The 17,877-nt window shown below is 36.8% G+C and overlaps 4 protein-coding genes, 1 long non-coding RNA gene, 1 other non-coding gene and 1 pseudogene across 8 annotated transcripts; 2 read left to right on the top strand and 5 right to left on the bottom strand.

Annotated features, from left to right (window-relative positions):
• Positions 1–344: 344 nt before the first annotated feature.
• Positions 345–2,217, bottom strand: LOC18992442 (ASC1-like protein). Of its 2 annotated transcripts, none has more exons than XR_002898026.1 (6): positions 1,974–2,217; positions 1,636–1,856; positions 1,369–1,524; positions 1,084–1,269; positions 757–847; positions 345–649 (listed from the first exon to the last, which is right to left on the bottom strand). XR_002898026.1 is itself a non-coding variant. In XM_024152656.1 (6 exons), the coding sequence occupies exons 1-6, from the start codon at positions 2,103–2,105 to the stop codon at positions 606–608; spliced, it is 939 nt and encodes a 312-aa protein (XP_024008424.1). In that variant the 5' UTR covers positions 2,106–2,217; the 3' UTR covers positions 345–605. The 2 variants fall into 2 exon arrangements, 1 of the variants encoding a protein (XP_024008424.1); XM_024152656.1 differs by having other exon boundaries at positions 757–956.
• A 2,380-nt stretch (positions 2,218–4,597) lies between these two features.
• Positions 4,598–5,606, bottom strand: LOC112084002 (annotated as a pseudogene).
• A 1,546-nt stretch (positions 5,607–7,152) lies between these two features.
• LOC18992443 lies at positions 7,153–8,288 on the bottom strand. Its single transcript, XR_002897957.1, has 3 exons — positions 8,153–8,288; positions 7,836–7,982; positions 7,153–7,506 (listed from the first exon to the last, which is right to left on the bottom strand). It is a non-coding gene; the product is annotated as an uncharacterized LOC18992443 (long non-coding RNA).
• Positions 7,911–8,679, top strand: LOC112083897. Its single transcript, XM_024152022.1, has 2 exons — positions 7,911–8,100; positions 8,195–8,679. The coding sequence occupies exon 2, from the start codon at positions 8,197–8,199 to the stop codon at positions 8,638–8,640; it is 444 nt and encodes a 147-aa protein (XP_024007790.1). The 5' UTR covers positions 7,911–8,100; positions 8,195–8,196; the 3' UTR covers positions 8,641–8,679.
• Positions 8,680–10,946: 2,267 nt separating this feature from the next.
• Positions 10,947–11,903, top strand: LOC18992444 (serotonin N-acetyltransferase 2, chloroplastic). The gene has a single exon (XM_006415843.2). It carries the CDS (start codon positions 11,113–11,115, stop codon positions 11,689–11,691), a length of 579 nt encoding a protein of 192 aa, XP_006415906.1. The 5' UTR covers positions 10,947–11,112; the 3' UTR covers positions 11,692–11,903.
• On the bottom strand, positions 11,689–15,420 carry LOC18992445 (chaperonin 60 subunit beta 4, chloroplastic). Of its 2 annotated transcripts, none has more exons than XM_006415844.2 (14): positions 15,227–15,420; positions 15,002–15,127; positions 14,709–14,846; positions 14,521–14,616; positions 14,174–14,416; positions 13,857–14,091; positions 13,575–13,744; positions 13,378–13,455; positions 13,231–13,302; positions 13,049–13,153; positions 12,845–12,937; positions 12,691–12,783; positions 11,956–12,593; positions 11,689–11,864 (listed from the first exon to the last, which is right to left on the bottom strand). In XM_006415844.2, exons 1-13 carry the CDS (start codon positions 15,374–15,376, stop codon positions 12,378–12,380), a joined length of 1,815 nt encoding a protein of 604 aa, XP_006415907.1. In that variant the 5' UTR covers positions 15,377–15,420; the 3' UTR covers positions 11,689–11,864; positions 11,956–12,377. The 2 variants fall into 2 exon arrangements, with proteins under 2 accessions (XP_006415907.1, XP_024007789.1); XM_024152021.1 differs by having other exon boundaries at positions 15,002–15,137; positions 15,227–15,402.
• Positions 15,421–16,317: 897 nt separating this feature from the next.
• Positions 16,318–16,402, bottom strand: LOC112084250. The gene has a single exon (XR_002898206.1). It is a non-coding gene; the product is annotated as a small nucleolar RNA R160 (small nucleolar RNA).
• Between the last annotated feature and the right edge of the window lie 1,475 nt (positions 16,403–17,877).

Here is a 17,877-nt window from a genome sequence, read left to right on the forward strand (position 1 = left end):
ACACTTTCGGCATTTCCCTGATTAAAGAAATAACTAGATACGGCAAAGCCGTTCATGCCTTCATGGGACCTTTAGTCGAAATTTATATTCATTGTTTAGGTTGAATATAGTTAATATGATATCATGTTTATATTCTTTTTTTTTTTCTTTTCCAACAATCGGTAACTATAGAAAACTATAATAGTTACTTTACAAAATTATTCTCGCCGACGAGAAAAAGGTCAAAATAAACCTTGCATACATTACTTCATCATTAGAAAAAACAAAGAAAAAATAAACATTACTTCACCTAAACTATCGTTTATATTATCATAATCTTAAGATTACCCTTAGACACCTCAACAAAACCAACAACAAAGCAAGGTTATAATTATACTGTCACCAAGACGGATGCAGAGCGGTTCCAAAACATTGTTATTTTTCATAGTGTTATTGGGCACTTTTCTCCTTAATTCTCTATTGTCATGCATTTTCAAAAGCCAAAACTCACTGGAACTATAAAATATTTGGTCACAGTATTAGCAAGACAATGGTTTTTATCGGGTGAAACGTATATATAATACGTCGACATAACTAATGCTAGAATTCGATATTGGACAAGACAATCAATCTTGGTGTTCATCATCAGCTTCACCTTCACTCTCAGAATCTACAAAGAAAAATTGAAAAAAATGGCTAAGAAAAAACTGTGTAATACAAAGAATATATCGCAAGATTAAGCACTCGTTTTTTTATATAAAACAAAAAAAATCTAACCAGAACGGACGTCTCTAGCGATTTTTCCTTTGGCACGGATTTGGCTTATAAGCACACGACATATCAAGACCCACCAGTAGATGTGTAGGATCTGTAAGCAATAGAGAAGTGTGTTGAAGACATAGTACACTATAGGAGGCAGTCCAGTTTCCATCAAATGCTTCTTGTCCCACTCCAATTTTACTTTTATTGATTCGTAGCTGCATATATATATATATATAGGTCCGTATATACGTAGAGATAGACAAAAAAACAGAAAGATTCAATTACATTGCATTATATTTATAATTTATGTAGTTATAGATTTTAGGGGTTAAGAGTACGCACCTGGTGCTCCACAGGATCCAAAAAGGATAATAGATGAGTCGCAGAGCGGTCCACGACAAGAAAAATAGGACGAAGGAGACGCTAGTCATGGATTCGATGCCGCTGTATTTGCACATCTTGCCTATCTCTAGAAACACGTCGCTGATTTCATGAAGAGCCACTATTACAGAACCTATACGCGCAAATCTAGTAAAGTAGGTTAAAGAGGAAGTTAAAGTAAGCTATAAGAGTCTGTTGGAGTCGGAAAATGTTGGTCTTTGATATCCTTTAGTTAGTAGGAGTTACCTGAAAACGTAAGACAAGATGATGAGGAATGAAGTTACAATGTGATGAACTAACATGACTTTGAAATCAGATCGTCTTGTTTCCCAAAAGAACAAAGCAAAAAATGAATACAAATTCAACCCGCCGACAAAGATATACATCCCCTTCATTTTCAACCTGCGAAAATGCGGGTAATATAGTTAGACGAAATTAGGGCTTTGCGGCATACTTGACAGTTTCTTGCGTTCCACGTAACTCATAAGTATCAAAGTGTAAGGGTATTGTTACTTTATTGTTTGGTCAGGCCATATCTGGTCTCCTGGTCCTAACCAGAAGCATCTTGTGTCTTTAAACCAAGGCTCTTTGTAAGTGACGTGGATAGCAAGTGCTTCTAGGGAGAGAGAGCACATACATTTCCAAGCTGATTCTTTGAATTTCACTATCCTCTTTCTTCTCTCGTTTGAAACAGCACAGTCTCCTCTAGGGAGTATCACTCTTCTAGCGAATCTCTACGATGTAAATGTAAATAATCTCTAAGATTGTTTTCTCATGAGACATTAATTGCTTCCCAAGTCATACTGAATACAAAGAGAGATAAAACGAACAAGAACCACTGGTTTACTTACCTCGAATATGGCTCTATCGAGAATTAAACGAAGAAAAAGGAAGAAGGGAGCAAAGAAGATGACGACCCATAAATCAGAAGAAGCAGGGTAAGATTCTTGATCCCAATCCCAATTCAAGAGATTCAGATCCATCTAGTAGAGATCCTGCAAATAAGAGAGAATCCACTTGAATTTAATCTGTAACACTATTCTGTTTATCACTTCTTCGTCTTCGTCAACTCCCTAAAACGGGGAAAAAATGAGAGGAGAATATCCACTAGACTTTACTTTTGCAAGAGAAAATGAATTTAAGAAAGGGTATTACGTGATTCTCCAAGTCAGACATCACAAAGAATAAGAGTAAACCGGGGTCAAGCTTGTTCGAACCATCACGAACCGAATTAACCGTTGTACTGACATCGGTTTAACTCAGCGCGCTTCAATTCTCAGTTATAAAAAAGTCTTTCTATATTGACTTCTTTATGTAATTAAAGATTTGGCCACCGATGTCTCCGAGAGCGTATTTGTCCCAGTGACTAATTATTCCCTATAAATTTGGTTTTAATAGAGTTTTTTGTGAACTGGGTTTAAATAAAGTTGGTTAAAAAAATTATATTCTTTCTTGGATATTGGAGTTTGGAAGCAAGTAAAAATAATGTAATTTAAATTTTTAAAGAAGAAGAAAATAAAGATTGAGTTGGTTGGTGAAAATGGGTAAGGCTGTGAGAGAGAGTACGAATACGTAAACAAAGAATGTCGGATTGTGATTAATTGATTTTTATTAACAAATTTACAAATATGATTTCGTCAGGAGGGAGCCGACAACTTCTCTTTTCTCCTATCAAATCTCTTTTTAGTTGTTTTTTTTCTTACATTAAAACCGCCGAGTTTGGTTAATTACGAAGTCTTTTTATTTAATTATGAAGTCACATATAGAACTAATAGAAGGGTCAATTAATAAAAGTATAAAACCTCGAACATACCAATAAGTATAATAAACAGAGAGGGGCATGCATTGGACGTAAACAAAAGACTTAGGTGCTAAAGGACACACCACTTTCTTTAAGCCTTGTAGAAAATAACAAGAGACATGATTTGGTTCAACCAATCTATTCATCTAATTTAATTTTGTTGTCCTAGTGATTAGAATTTACCGACAACCAAAAAAAACCTCGTATCTTATTCACTTGTTATTAATTGATCTCGAGAAATAACACCATAAACCTTCACAATTAGTCCAAAATAATAATAAAAATGAGGTAACACAAGTTCTATATAGGCCAACTTGCCAACCAAAGTTATCAAATAGGCCAAGCCAGTGTCTGATGATGCTTTCCAAAATCTGTGACTTATCAAATTTAAACCTACAAATAAATGAATCGGTGACAATAATAGTGACGTACAATGACATTACACAGTCACACACACATGTAGGGAATTGATAGAAAGAGACCTACATGAGAAAATCCAATGAGTCCAACTCCATTTTTCTCAGCCATTAACGATTTGTACAGTAAATCCTAACACACATATCTCTCCAATATTCATGAGACCCACTTTAGTACCACCCCTTTCAGAGTTGTTTTTTTCACTTAATGAAATCATAATGTACCTGAAAGCCCAAAGCTAATATATCTTTGTTTACATAACTCAAGAGATAAGTCAAAAGTCAAAAGTCAAAATTCAGTTAGCATGTGTTTTGGGCATTTGAGTTTATAAAATTTTTGGGGATCTTTTCACATATTTATTGTTTTATATAGTTTAGTAAAGTTGAATGAATAAGCAAAATTTATGTTCAAATCTTGTACCATTATTTTTCATGTTCTTTGTTTTGTGTGTTTTGTGACTGAGTGAAGAGATCAGATCTTCGACATTGTTTCAGTTTACAATTGAGAAGCGGACGTAGTACTCACACAATGATAACATTTCAAAAAGTTTGGTAAGCGCATGGTCACAAATATCAGGCTTTTGCTATTGGGAATATTCTAGATGTCATTAAGGTTAATCCGAATGACAAGAAGCAGCACATATTACTCGCTGGTATGAGTGGTGAGACGATAATACAATGAGATCTTAATGCGAGACAGATTACACAACAATATGATCAGCATTTGGGTGCAGTATTTCATTTGTACACTAGACTCAAAGTTTTTTCACATCTTGGGATGATGAGTCTCTATGGATGTGGGAGTTCGGGACCCCAAAAACCATCAAGTTAGCTTTGCATGTAGGATGGACTTAATTACTACTTTTCCTAACCTCATGGCTAATATTTTCGTATATTTGCACGGACATATGCATCACCCAGGGTGAGAGAGATAGAGTAGTAGAAGGCCCAGAATTTTTTTGCTTTTGTCTTTTAAATTGCAAAATATATCATTTTCATGAAAATCGGGAAAAATGCTCAAATATAGAAGAATCCTATAAATATAAACGCAACATATTGAGATGTCTACACCAATGTTAAGACAAGAAATGAAGAGAATAAATCCTTGATTACAAATTTGTTTGGTTTAGTTAGCTTCAGTTATCTTGATTGTAGCTTTATGCTTGTTTTCGAATAATAGTTCTTGTGGTTAATCTAGAATTGATCACTAAGTGATGCGAACAAGCAATCAACTTTAAACAATATAGTGGTCTTTAACCTATACTACAGAACCTATATATTCATGATTAGCCAATATCACAGAGCCTATACACGAAAATCTAGTAAAATAGGATAACTATAAGAAGTTAAATTAAGTTATAAGAGTTTGTTGGAGTTATAATGTTGGTCTTTGATATCTTTTAGTTAGTAGGAGTTACCTGAAAACGTAAGACAAGATGAGTAATGAAGTTACAATGTGATGAACTAACATGACTCGGAAATTAGACCGTCTTGTTTCCCAAAAAGAACAAAACAAAAAAAGAACACACATTCAACCCGCCGACAAAGATATACATTCCCTTCATTTTCAACCTGCGAAAATGCCAGTATTATACTCAGAAGAAATTAGTGCTTGAGGCATACTTGACAGTTTCTTGATTCTCACGAAAGTCATAAGTCGTAAGTATTAAGTTAAGGTTATTCTTACTTCATCTGTTGGTCAGGCCATATCCGGTATCCTGGTCATAACCAGAAGCATCTTGTTTATTTAAACCAAAGCTCTTTATAAGTTACGTGGATAGCAAGTGCTTCTAGAGAGAGAGAGAACAGACATTTCCAAGCTAATTCTTTTTTTTTTTTTTTTGAATTGAAATTCCAAGCTAATTCTTTGAATTTCACTATCCTCTTTCTTCTCTCGTTTCAATCAGCACAGTGTTCACTAGGGACTATCACCCTTCTAAGCTTCTAGCGAATCTCTATGATGTAAATGTAAATAATCTCTCAGATTGGTTTCTCATGAGATATTACTTGCTTTCCAAGTCATAATGAACACTAATAGATAGAAAAAGAAAAAAAAACAAGAACGACTGGTTTACTTACGTCGGATATTATTGTTCTGTCGAGAATTAAGCGAAGAAAAAGGAAGAAGGGAGCAAAGATGATGAGGACCCATAAATCAGAAGAGGCTGGGTAAGACTTTTGATCCCATTCCAATTCAAGAGATCTAGATCCATCTAGTTGAGATCCTGCAGAAAAAGAGAGAATCCACTTGACTTTATTCTGTAACATTATTTTCTCTATCACTTCTTCATCTTCGTCAAGCCCCTAAAATGGGGAAAAAATGGTGAGTATCCACTTGACTTTACTTTTGCAAGAGAAAATAAATATAAGAAAGGCTATTTATTACGTGATTCTCCAAGTACATCACAAAGAAAATGAGTAGACCGGGTTCAAACCTGTTCGAACTATCACGAACCGTCCAACCGTTTAAACCGTTGGACCGACATCGGTCTAACTCAGCGCGCTTCAATTCTCAATTATAAAAAGTCTTTTTATATTGACTTCTTTGTTGCAATTCTTGATACATTGATATTTGGCCACCGAAGTCTCCAATGACTAAATTATTCACTCCCTCTAAAGTTTTAATAGAGTTGGGGAAATAAAATTGTTTTGTTTCTTGGATATTGTAATTTGGAAGCAAGTAGTAATCATTTAATTTAATTTTTTTAAAAGAAGAAGAAAATAAAGATTGAGTTGGTTGGTGAAAATGGGTACAGCTGTAAGTGAGTACAAATACGTAAACAAAGAATGTCGGATTGTGATTAATTGATTATTATTAACAAATTTACAAATATGATTTCGTCAGGAGGAGCCGACAACTTCTCTTTTCTCCTATCAAATCTCTTTTTAATTGTTTTTTTTAACGTTAAACCCGCCGAGTTTTGTTAATTATGAAGTCTTTTTTTTATGAAGTTACATATAGAAGAAGCCGAAGGGCCAATTAATAAACCTCTAACATACCAATATAAGTATAATAAACAGAGAGGGGCATGCATTGGACGTAAACAAAAGACTTAGGTGCCAAAGGACACACCACTTTCTTTAAGCCTTGTAGAGAACAACAAGCGACATGATTTGGTTCAACCAATCTATCAAACGTATTTATCTAATTCAATTTTGTTGTCCTAGTGATTAAAATTTACCAACAACAAAATTAACCTTTTATCTGAATTAGTCCAACATGCACTAGTTAGTATCAAATGTATATACAAAAAAAAGGAGGTAACTCAAGCTTTTTCTCACCAACTTGCCATACAAAGTTATCAATTAAGCAAAAGCCAGCGTGTCTGATGATGCTTTCAGATCTGTGACTTGTCAAATATGAACCTACAAAGAAATGAATCGGTGACAATAATAGTAACGTACAATGACATTCCACAGTCTCACACACACGTAGGGCAATTGATAGAAAAAGACACCCACATGAGAAAATCCAATTGACTCCATTTTTCTCAGCCAGTAAAGATTTGTACAAACTCTAATAAATCTTAACACACACATCTCTCCAATATTCAGGAGACTCACTTTAGTACCAACCCTTTCCGAATTGTTTTTTCACTTTAAGAAATCATAATGTCTTAAAACACAAAGCTAAATATATTTGTTTACATTACGTACTCAAATGATGAGTCAAAAGTCAAACAAAACAACCCTTTTGTAATATGGACTCTTATACAAACTTGAATTTGCTAGCTGTCACCAAGAGGGCCTCCATTGAAGAACATTTTTAAGGTGACGCCAGAGAAACAGGAAACGCAATGAAGACCATTTATACTCAAACATTATACGTTTTATTCTATTAATTCCAAGGAAATTCTGCCTTCTTTTTTGTGTGTGACAGTTGTTATACTTCTTTTTGTTTTGTCCTTATCTTTACAGGAAAAAAAAAATGACAAACAAAAATCCAGTTGGGTTTCACCTTTCAATACAATGAGAGATGAAGAAAAGGCTGCAACAATTTTAAAGAGAGTGAGAGGATTGGAGGAGGAAGAAGAGTATTAAAGGAATGAGGAAGAGGAACAGCTCTTAACCTAATTAAGTAAATGCCTCTTTTATTCCATCTTGTTTGTTGAGGTGGGTCTCTTCTGATTTCCACCTCAAAAGCTGATCTTTTATATTTAAGATAGCCTGTGACACATAAGAGAGAAGAGAGAGAGATGGGGAGTACAGAGGAGTTAAAAACTGATCCATATCATATGACTATTATCAATTAAGAAGAGCACAGAAAGGACAAATTAAGCTTATGAGTTTTGCTTTCAAATCACTAATGAAAGACCTCAGAAGGATGATTCTTGTTTTGTGGGTATTGATTAGCTTACGGTTTTTTAGAAACTAGTCTATTTTTGTTTAAGGAAAAGTTTAGATGACTATATCTATTTAGTTAACTAATAGAAAAAGAAGAGCATAGGCTTTTAATTCTATATGAGAGTGTACTTTATAATGAAGAGGGCACTAACCTTCCTTCCTTGATATATATCTGCAAATGGCTTTGTCTGCTAGTGCTTCAATTGAGTGAAAACAATGGTGCTAGGGTTGCCATGTGGAAACTTACTCCTGCTCTTCAATTATATGAGGCTTCTTATAGGCTCCGGCTTTTCCTGATACTTGAGGAAAAAAAAACATATATTTATTGATGATGGAAGAAGAGCAAAGCCAAAGAGAGACAGAGACACAGAGCCTGTATCAGAGAGTAAATTGGTGAAGTGGATTGAAACAATTACGGTACGCAACGAAAAAAAAAAAGTTTGTATATCCTTTTGCATATATGCTAAACCTGAAACGTTAACTTTTGTTTTCTTCTTTGTCTTGCTCATAGCCATGGAGTCTCCTAGGAACCATGGAGGCTCTGAGGAGGAGGAATACAGCAGTTGTGAGTCAGGGTGGACTATGTACATAGAAGACGCCTTCCATGGAAATGACCATTCTTCCGTTGTTGTTGATGAGGATGATGATGGTGACATCGATGATGATTCACAGGTAAAGGAGGCTGATGGTGGTGATAGTAGTGATGACGGTGGTGATGAGGAGAGTGATGATTCGATGGCTTCTGATGCATCTTCGGGACCAAGCAATCAACTTCCAAGGAACATCAACAAGCATGCAGCTAGGAAGAATGGTTCTAAACAAGTATACCTTCAAAAACGGCAACACATACAGAAAACATTAAGCAACGAAGGAGAAAAATCAGAGCTCAAAGCTAGAACAAGGACAAGTGCAGCTAGTCGTGTCCAGAGTAAAGGCAAGGTGAACAAAACCAAATAGTACTCATGCTGTATAAGAGAAGAAGATATAGGGGTTCAAGAAAGAATCCAAATCCTGTAATGAAGAGAGATGTTTCAGGTTTCTCACCAATCCTGTTTTTTTTTTTTTTTTTTTTGCCTTGAATAAGCCATGTGTTTGTAGTTGCATTGTTTTCTTTTGCCGGAATATGTTTTTTTTTTTTTTTTTGGTAGATGCTGGCCAAAATAAACGGTTCCCCGTTGGAACCCTGTTATATAATATGTTCCTTGTTCTTCACATGCTTCCTTCTAACACAAAACAGAGCATATCTTGATCTGTATGTTCAACTCAGGAGCCATCAAGAGGGTGATTCTGGGGAAAAAAACCAACATTTCCTGATTAATTCTCAACAGTTACCAATTAAGAACCAAGTTATAGCATTGAAAATCACATATTATTTACGCAATATACTAATCATCTTTTCCGAGAAAATAAAACGCTCATGGTAGAAGACAAAGCGGTTGATGACAAAACAGGAGTTTCTAAGGTTGCCAATATTGTTTCTATGATGTGTGGCCCAAGTAGCTAACAGCAGAGCTTTGCTTACTAACAAAAACTCCTGCTATTTTCAAGAGCTTCACATGATTCTTTTACAAAACAACAAATTGCAATCATTCAAAATCTGTCATTATCTACTACTATAAACTCTTTATAACCACTTCTTAAGAAACTATTTGCATATCAGGAAAGGAGTTATTAGAAAAGATCAGAATCGGACCTGTTCTGATTTCTTTCCCACGTTGTCAACACAGTAAAGCCATTTGTAACAGTAAATACAAGTAATATCCATCAGAGAAAGTTAAACAAACATGGAATACTTATCTATTAAGAGAACAATAATAATTGCATTTATTGTAGCTCTAGATGCTGGAAATGATGCTGGAAAATTATAGTGAGAGAACTGACACATAACCAAAAGATAGAGAAAGTATCAGCCCTTAATCTAGCAAGATGTGATCTGATCCTGGAAAACGAAAAAGAAAATTAACATATCAATTGACCTCTATATTACTGCAAAGTATTAAGCTTAATGAGGCAGAATTAAAGGGACCAGAAAAGAACAAAGAGACTTTAGCTGGCAACTTTCCAGAAGAGGAAGACCCTCACGTTGATGTTATTCTCAGGTCGCTTTCGACTTTGTATAATCTCCAAATCCAACATAATGCACGTAGGAGCAATAAACAGATAGATGAAAATGAAATATGGGCCGTCCCAACCTAATTATATGACCCACAAAACGTGAGATACATGAGAATGTTGCTTGGTAAAAGCATAAAACACTGAACTTGGTCTACCAATTTCACCTTCAGGAAGATTGAAGGACCATACTAATCCAACGAGTGAAGGCAAAGAACCAAGCATTTGGGTCAGCAATAGCATGTGCACGTTCCACTCCTAGTGGACAATGACATCAATAACGATTGGTAAAAGCATTTGGCAACCTTAGAGAACACAACAGTATCTAGGCACAACGAACAACCACCAATCATTATTGCCTTGCGAAACAGTACCTAGGCCTAACAGTACTATTAGAAAACAAAACGAAGTTTAAGATTTTTCAGTCAAAAAAGTCATGTCTTCATGAAACCGTGTCAATAACTAACGATATTGGGGTTTCCAGGATCATAAGAGAAGCTGTCTGAAGTTTAGCCAGCACATCGAACTAAAAGCATGCCCAACTCCCCCAATTACATATTTAGGATGATTCAAAACAACCAAAATTTGAGGACAGCGAAAACAATTTCAGTCCTAAGACTCTCTCAGTTACAGATCTTCTTGTTACATGAATAAATTCTAACCACTTGAAAGTGAAAAAAAGTTTTGAGAATCACCAAAGCATCATGAGACCCGGAAGGACAAGAAAATGGTAAACTTTGAACCATTTTGTTTCTCCCAATCATTATGATACCACCTTCAGCCTATAGAATCTCTCGTGAAGCTAACTATTCATAGTTCTGTTGATGGTTTCTGCTGTGTGGGTAATTTTTTCTGGGATGTACACTAATGGGTTCCAAAATACAGAGGACGTGGTTTGCACAGGTCTTTCATGGACACTGCTCACGTAACCAAGAGGGAAGAGCAGAAACATAAACATCACCTGTTGGCTACAAGTTGCAGAGCTGAAGAAAAAAAGTAGTTACAATGACACTAACTAAATCGCCCGCCAAAAAAAGTATCTCTTTGACTCTCTCAACTACCAAACGACAATGGTCTCTGACAACCACGAGTTTATTCGTACTCTGATTTGAATCCGATTTTATTTTTATTTACTCGAAACAAGAAAAAAAAAGTAAAAGCTAGAGAGGTTCTCAGTTATCCACAGCCACACACAGTTTATCCCAATTCATGAGAAAGAAAAAAAAAATCATTCCTTTCAACTTTTTTTGTTGTTTGTTGTCTGGTTTCATGAAATCGAGCAAAAATTCGAAAATTTGACAAGAAACAGTTAATACCATGCTTCTCGGAGGCACAATCACCACTCCTCCGGCTTCTCTCCGGCTAAGGTCCAACTTAAATCCACAAAACGCAGTCGCACCGTCATCGCAAGCGGCGTTTCCACGACAGCCTCCTAGCTACTCAATCACCGACGAGGATCTCCAATCGAGAGGCTTTCTTCTCCGCCGGACGCCGGAGGGACTGAACCTAGACCAGCTGAATTCGGTCTTCGTAGCCGTCGGGTTCCCACGGCGGGACACGGCGAAGATCGAGGTGGCGCTGCAGCACACAGACGCGATGCTGTGGGTGGAGTGCGAGAAAACGCGGCGGCCGGTGGCGTTCGCTAGAGCGACGGGAGACGGCGTTTTCAACGCGATCATATGGGACGTGGTGGTTGATCCGTCGTTCCAGAGCTTAGGGCTCGGGAAGGCGGTGATGGAGCGGCTTATCGAGGATTTGCAGAGGAAAGGGATCTGTAACATTGCTCTGTATTCGGAGCCCCGAGTTCTCGGGTTTTACCGCCCGCTCGGGTTCGTCTCTGACCCGGATGGGATCCGAGGAATGGTTTTTGTACGCAAACAGAGAAACAAGAAATGAAAGCTAGTTTTTTTGTTCTTCCCGTAAATTCAAATTATGATCTTTCTTTCTTAAGTTCACAGATTATGTTACAATGTCTCATGTAACTACACTTGTTGTATAAGCTGAGCTAATTGTCGATTTGCTGATGAGATGCCTGGTTCTTGTTCTTCGTCAATCTTCAAATCTCTGTACTGAATATGCAGAAAACTCAAAAAAGTTAAATTCTTTGATACAATTGTTTTACCCCGATTTGAGGATTGCTTTAGGGAGATTTCGCTTAACTTGATTTGATGTTCAAGAAGTAGCTTTGGCATGGTGGAAGAAGGCGACGGAGCAGAGGATGGAAGCGATGAGAGCGAAGAACCCTAACCCGATCATTAGAGAGATTCCGGCGACGATTAGATCCAACGCCGTCTGCACGCTTATTCCCATCATCCTCTTGAAGATTTCTCAGCTACGATATGATTTCGTGTTTGGGGATATAATTGCAAATGATTCGAAGAAGAAGAAGCCTAGCTTTGACACGTTTACGAGATGACCAGAGCTTATGACATTTAGCGCAATTTCAGAAATCCTCGTGTATACAGATATATATAGATACATACACATTTAGTAAAGTGTCCAGATTACATTAAATTTGACTTTCTCATGTTATCTGGTCGTTATGTATTGTCTAAAGTAGACAGCTTTTCAACGACTGCTTCCTACTTCCTTGGAAAGTGTCTTCGAGTTCTGGGCATAATTTGAGGAAATCTTGGCAGTTTCGTGTCAGGGAACATGGAGGAGGTAACTGGAGAAGTAGGCATTGGTGGATTGATGATGGGTCTTGGTTTGATTTCTTTGATCTCAACTACAACAGCATCTGATGTCAGAAACGTTTTAGCCACTGATGCAGCGTGTTCCAAGCAACATCTCACAACCTGCGTTTCAGTTCTCAGACAACGTTCAACTCAGATGCTGAGACAGACATCAGAGAGAGAGCTAAATACAGGTGAAATTACATTGCACTGTTGTTACCTTAGTTGGATCGATAATACCAGCCAACATCAGATCTTCGTATCGATTCTTTGCAGCATTGTAACCGTACATCATGTTTTCGTTCAATAAGACCTGCAGATTTCAGAATTAGTTATTGGGAGTTAGGGCTGGTTCCAGCTGACATTATCAGTACCTTTTCTATGACGATGTTCCCATTTGTGCCTGCGTTTTTGGCTATAAGTCTTATAGGGTAGCTTAATGCTTTTCTGAATATTTCAGCTCCCATCTGCATTTAAAGTGTTGCAAGAAAAGCAGATCACATCTTTTGGGATGTTCAACAAGTGTAAATAGCTCGATTGTGATGTTCCATTTCCATAGCCTCAAAACAAGCAAGTACCTTCTGTTCTGTGTTGTCAAGGGTGTCTTTGATGCTGTCCACTTTTGAAGCCAGTCTTAAGAGGGCACAACCACCACCAACTACGATCCCTTCTTCAATTGCTGACTAAATTTTGAGAGATCAGCTTTCTTGGACTGGCAATTTCTCAACCACAGGAATCGCATGTTTTTAACTGGAGTTACCTTGGTTGCATTCAGGGCATCTTCAACCTTTAGCTGTTTATCCTTCAACTCAACTTGCGTCTGTGCACCTACCTAAAGCCTTTTTGAAGTTAGTTCAACATCACATTTTTCTTTTCTTTTGTTGGTATCGTTGCTTTGCAAAGTCACCTGGATAATTGCAATTCCACCGGATAATCTGGCTATTCTTTCATTGAGGATCTTCTTCTGAAACCTTTCCTCGGTGTTCTGAATTACACATTATGATCAACTGAAAAATATGAGCATCAAACATGGTGACTGTATATGTTCCTGACAAAGAATGTCTCTTGGTTAATGAAATGACAAGACATGGACAATGAAAGGACCTGAACAAGTTTTTTAATCTGAGAAACCCGTTCCTCAACTGCTTTCTGGGTGTTCCCATTAGTAACAATCAGTGTTGAATCCTTGGTTACAAGAATCCTTTTTGCTGTTCCTAAGACCTCTTTGCCAGCCTTCTCTAAGCTCAGGCCCATCTCATCTCTGATCACGGTAGCTACGCATAGAGAGAATACGCCAGTGATTCAGACTAACAAGTAAGAACAGAAAAAGCAATGGGGGAAGAAACATATGCTATGCCCTTGCGTGTGAAGATGGAGCCTGACTACCTCCAGTTAAGATTGCAAGATCATCCAAGCAATGGCTCTTGCGCTCACCAAAGGCGGGAGCTTTGATGGCTGCTGCCTTGAGGTTACCTTTCAGTTTGTTCCTAATTACAGGAGCAAGAGCGTCTTGCTCGATCTCCTCGGCAACTATAAGAACTGGATAGTCCTCTTTAACGGCAGAATCCAATATCTTGAACATCTCTTTCGGGTCTGTTATTTTCTTGTCCACCAAGAGCAGCTACAACAAAACAACGGAGTATACTCTTAGTCATTGCTCTTCCAAGCAAACGAGGGAAAACTGGAGAAGTCTTGCTTCAGACCTTGCAATCATGGAATTCAACTTCCCTCTTCCTTCGATCAGTGACAAAGTAAGGGGACAAATAACCACGATTAAACTGCATTCCTTCCACAATCTGAAGATTGTTCACCAGGTATTTTCCTTTCTCTATTGTTACTACACCAACCCTTCCTACTTGTTGAAGAGCATCAGCAATCATGTTTCCTACTTCGTAGTCATTCCCCGCACTAACTGCTGCAACATCAGCAAGCTCATGATCCTCAATCTGCAAATATGAAGAGGTTTCACAGAATGCTCTATTAAAGCTAGCTCACTAACCAACTCCATTCTAATGAGTACTCTCAAGGGTTAAAGGCATGGATGTTTCACCTCTCTGGACATTGACTTAAGCTCTAAAACAAGAGCTTTTGCGGTTTTTTCAATACCACGAGCAACTTGAATGGGATTTGTTCCAGCAGAAACCACCTGAAAAGAAGAAGGGCTTTGAGATCATTCACAAGAAGAAGCGCAAATGGTGATGCATTATCCAATTGGTCAAAATTGGGAAATCTGTATACCTTAATACCTTCAGTAATAAGGCCATGAGCAAGCACTATAGATGTAGTTGAACCATCACCGGCAAGGTCATTAGTCTTAGCACCCGCTTGCCTCACAAGTTTCACTCCAACATTCTCTAACGGGTCCTCCAATTCAATCTACACCAGACGATACAAACAATTAACTTCAATACCACAGTAATGGTGAAGCAAAGAAAACACTGATTATGGTTTTAGCATTCCAACAAATGTCTCCATACAAAGAGTATTCAATCTTCAAAAGAACCACACAGGAAATTAGAAAAGTGCGAAACCTCTTTGAGAACAGTTTCACCGTCATTGACGATCCTAGGAGGTCCGTACTTGTTCTGCAACACCACGTTTCGTCCCTTTGGACCCAAAGTCACTCCCAATAGCTTTGCCACCATATCTGCACCTGCCTGCACCAAACTTCACCACCATTTTTCCCATAATAAAACCCAAACTGCCGAGAAATCCTGTAAAGGATGATGAGAAAATACGCAAAAAGGAAAGAAAACCTGAAGCTTCTTGGTGACAGAGCCATCACGGTTAAAGTGAACCTCTTTTGCAGCGGCTCTTGCTCTCAGAACGAAATTGGAAGACGAAAAGTGAGAAGAAGAAGAGTTTCTGCGAAAAGCGAGAGGCAAAGCAGAGAGTGAGGAAGCCATTGCCGTTAAAAGGAGCAAGGCTGGCTACAAACAAAAAAAAAACTATCAGCTTCTGTGAGAGTAAAAGATATAAGGTGGGAAAATGATCTCATATCTCTTCGTATACATTTAACGTTGGGCCGAGTTTTACGTGTCTAATTGTCCTGGGCCGAGCCAATACTCAGAGGGTACCGAAAAAAATAACCACTGTCAAAAATTGTCTTCCTATGATCTTTTTTTTAAACCTTGTCCCGGTTTGATTAATTTCGTATGTTGAGGCTGACAAAGCAATTTCTTATGTTCAGAGATGTGTGATTTTTTGTTATCTCAACGACTCAAATCTTATTACATTAAATATACAAGATTTGTTGTAACATAATCAGAGAGAATGGAGTATCAACATGTTTTTCTTCTATTGCCAGTTCTCTTGTTCATGCCTCTTAAATGCGTCTTTATGCTTTGAATTTACAACAATTTTGGTTTGGCCATTACTTATGTGTCTCAAATGACTCATTTTGGGTATTTCAAATGTCTCAAATGTACAGAAAACACGGACTTTTGAAACAGAACCAAGATATAGAATCAACACACAAACAAAATATAGAAAACAAGAATTTTTGAAACAGAACCAAAATATAGAATCCACATACAAAACAAAATGTTCTCCACAAGTTTAGCCATATCTCAAAGTAGAATTGAATAATATGGAATGAGCAAAAACTCATGGAAGAAATTTCGTATAGCACCATGCTCGTGTAGTCTGAAACATTAAATCAGTCAAACAGACTATGATTTTCTTAGGTGCAAAGCTCAGTTCATTTACAAAATACGAATCTGCTTCTAAGCTTAAGAATTCAATAGATGAGAAAAGAAAAATCCAATGTGTTCATTATCACATTTCCAAAACCATAGCAAAAAAAAAAAAAAAAAAACAGAGAAAACGGATTCAAAAGAGAAAGCAGAGCAATTCAGAGAACTTTGAAGGTATATATATTATATCCACATGAATTTGATTTCAGGAGCACAAAATTTTCTCATCATCATGCTCTGCTTCCTTCCAACACAATTAAAAAACCATAATACCAATATCCGAAGTTTCTATTGGCCAATACGCATTTTCTGGGAAGTTCAGCTATTGAACAGCCCTAAAGAGAAACAAAAGAAGCATAAGTGCCAATATCTTGCACCAATTGAGTACCCTTTTCTCGATTTTGTTCCTCCCATCTATAAACTTAAAGATGCAAGGGGCTATTCGGTGCTCATACTACCGCAACAAAACAAAAAGATTCAAACTTTTTCCAGAAAAAAAAAAAAGAGAGAAGGAAGCTCAAAACCCATAAATGAACAAAATTCCTCTACAATCCAATCATGTTTCGTAGAAACATCTAATCGATAAACGATAGATCAGAAATCTGTTGAAAAACGATTGAAGTGTTGATGGTATTCGCGGCTGTGTGTAAAATTAGGGTTTATGGAAGCATTTTATAAGAAGACAACACCACTGGTTAGGTTAACAAGTAAGAATCGGGTCGGGTTTTTCTTTTAGTCCATTCAGAAAAAATACTCGGCCCAAAACTAACACTTTAAAATTCGATTGTTTTTTTCCTACAAAAATCAATCAACACCCAAGAATTTTAATTATCAGTACATTCGTCAACATATACAGATATACTTCATCACTAACCTTACATTATAAGTTTGTTGGAACTCGTGTTAGGTGTGAAACTGTTTATAGGTGTATGAGTAACATGTAACAATCACTAGCAATCAAAATAACATTGTTAAAGGATCGCTAATGCGTAATTATAATCCCATCTGTGACTCGTAATTAATTATAAACCATCGCTGTTGTTTAAGCCTATATAAGAAGCTCGATGGTGAAGCAATTGACCTTCATGGCATAAATAATTCTTTACATATACAGTATAACCATTCAAATGTGTTTGATGCTCGACAATGGATTGGATGCATATAGTGATATTGCTGAAATGATATTAGAAAAAGGAGAAAAAATTTCTTGAGTTTTGCCCGACACTTGTCAATATGTAAAATGCAAACAATATAAAGATTCATAAGCGTATAACTATTTGTTAGCTCATAACAGAGGATTGACATTCAATTATTACATATTGTTTTGGGATGGAGAAGATTTTCTTAATCTACCGAGTAGTAGTGTTAGTATTTGTAGAAGTTTTAAACAAACTTAAGCATAAAACCAACAAAACTCAAGCATTAAACTGATTGTGAAACTTTGAGATGCCTAAAACTTTAATGGATTTACTTAAACTGATTCAAGAAACTGAGTTTATTTATTAATTAAAAATAGACGACAGGAACATTGATCTTGAGAAAGTATATCAAGAACAAAGCAGAAATAGAACAACAATGATGCGCCTGAGTTCAAATAAAAAGAAATAATTTTTTTTTTATATGACAGTATAGAAAGACAAAGTTTTATTCCAAGGCTGATCAATCAACGAACACAATTTCTTTTGAAACTCAGTTTACCATGTATATGTTGT

This window comes from Eutrema salsugineum, unplaced genomic scaffold (genome assembly GCF_000478725.1).
Source record: "Eutrema salsugineum unplaced genomic scaffold, Eutsalg1_0 scaffold_5, whole genome shotgun sequence".
NCBI lineage: Eukaryota > Viridiplantae > Streptophyta > Magnoliopsida > Brassicales > Brassicaceae > Eutrema > Eutrema salsugineum.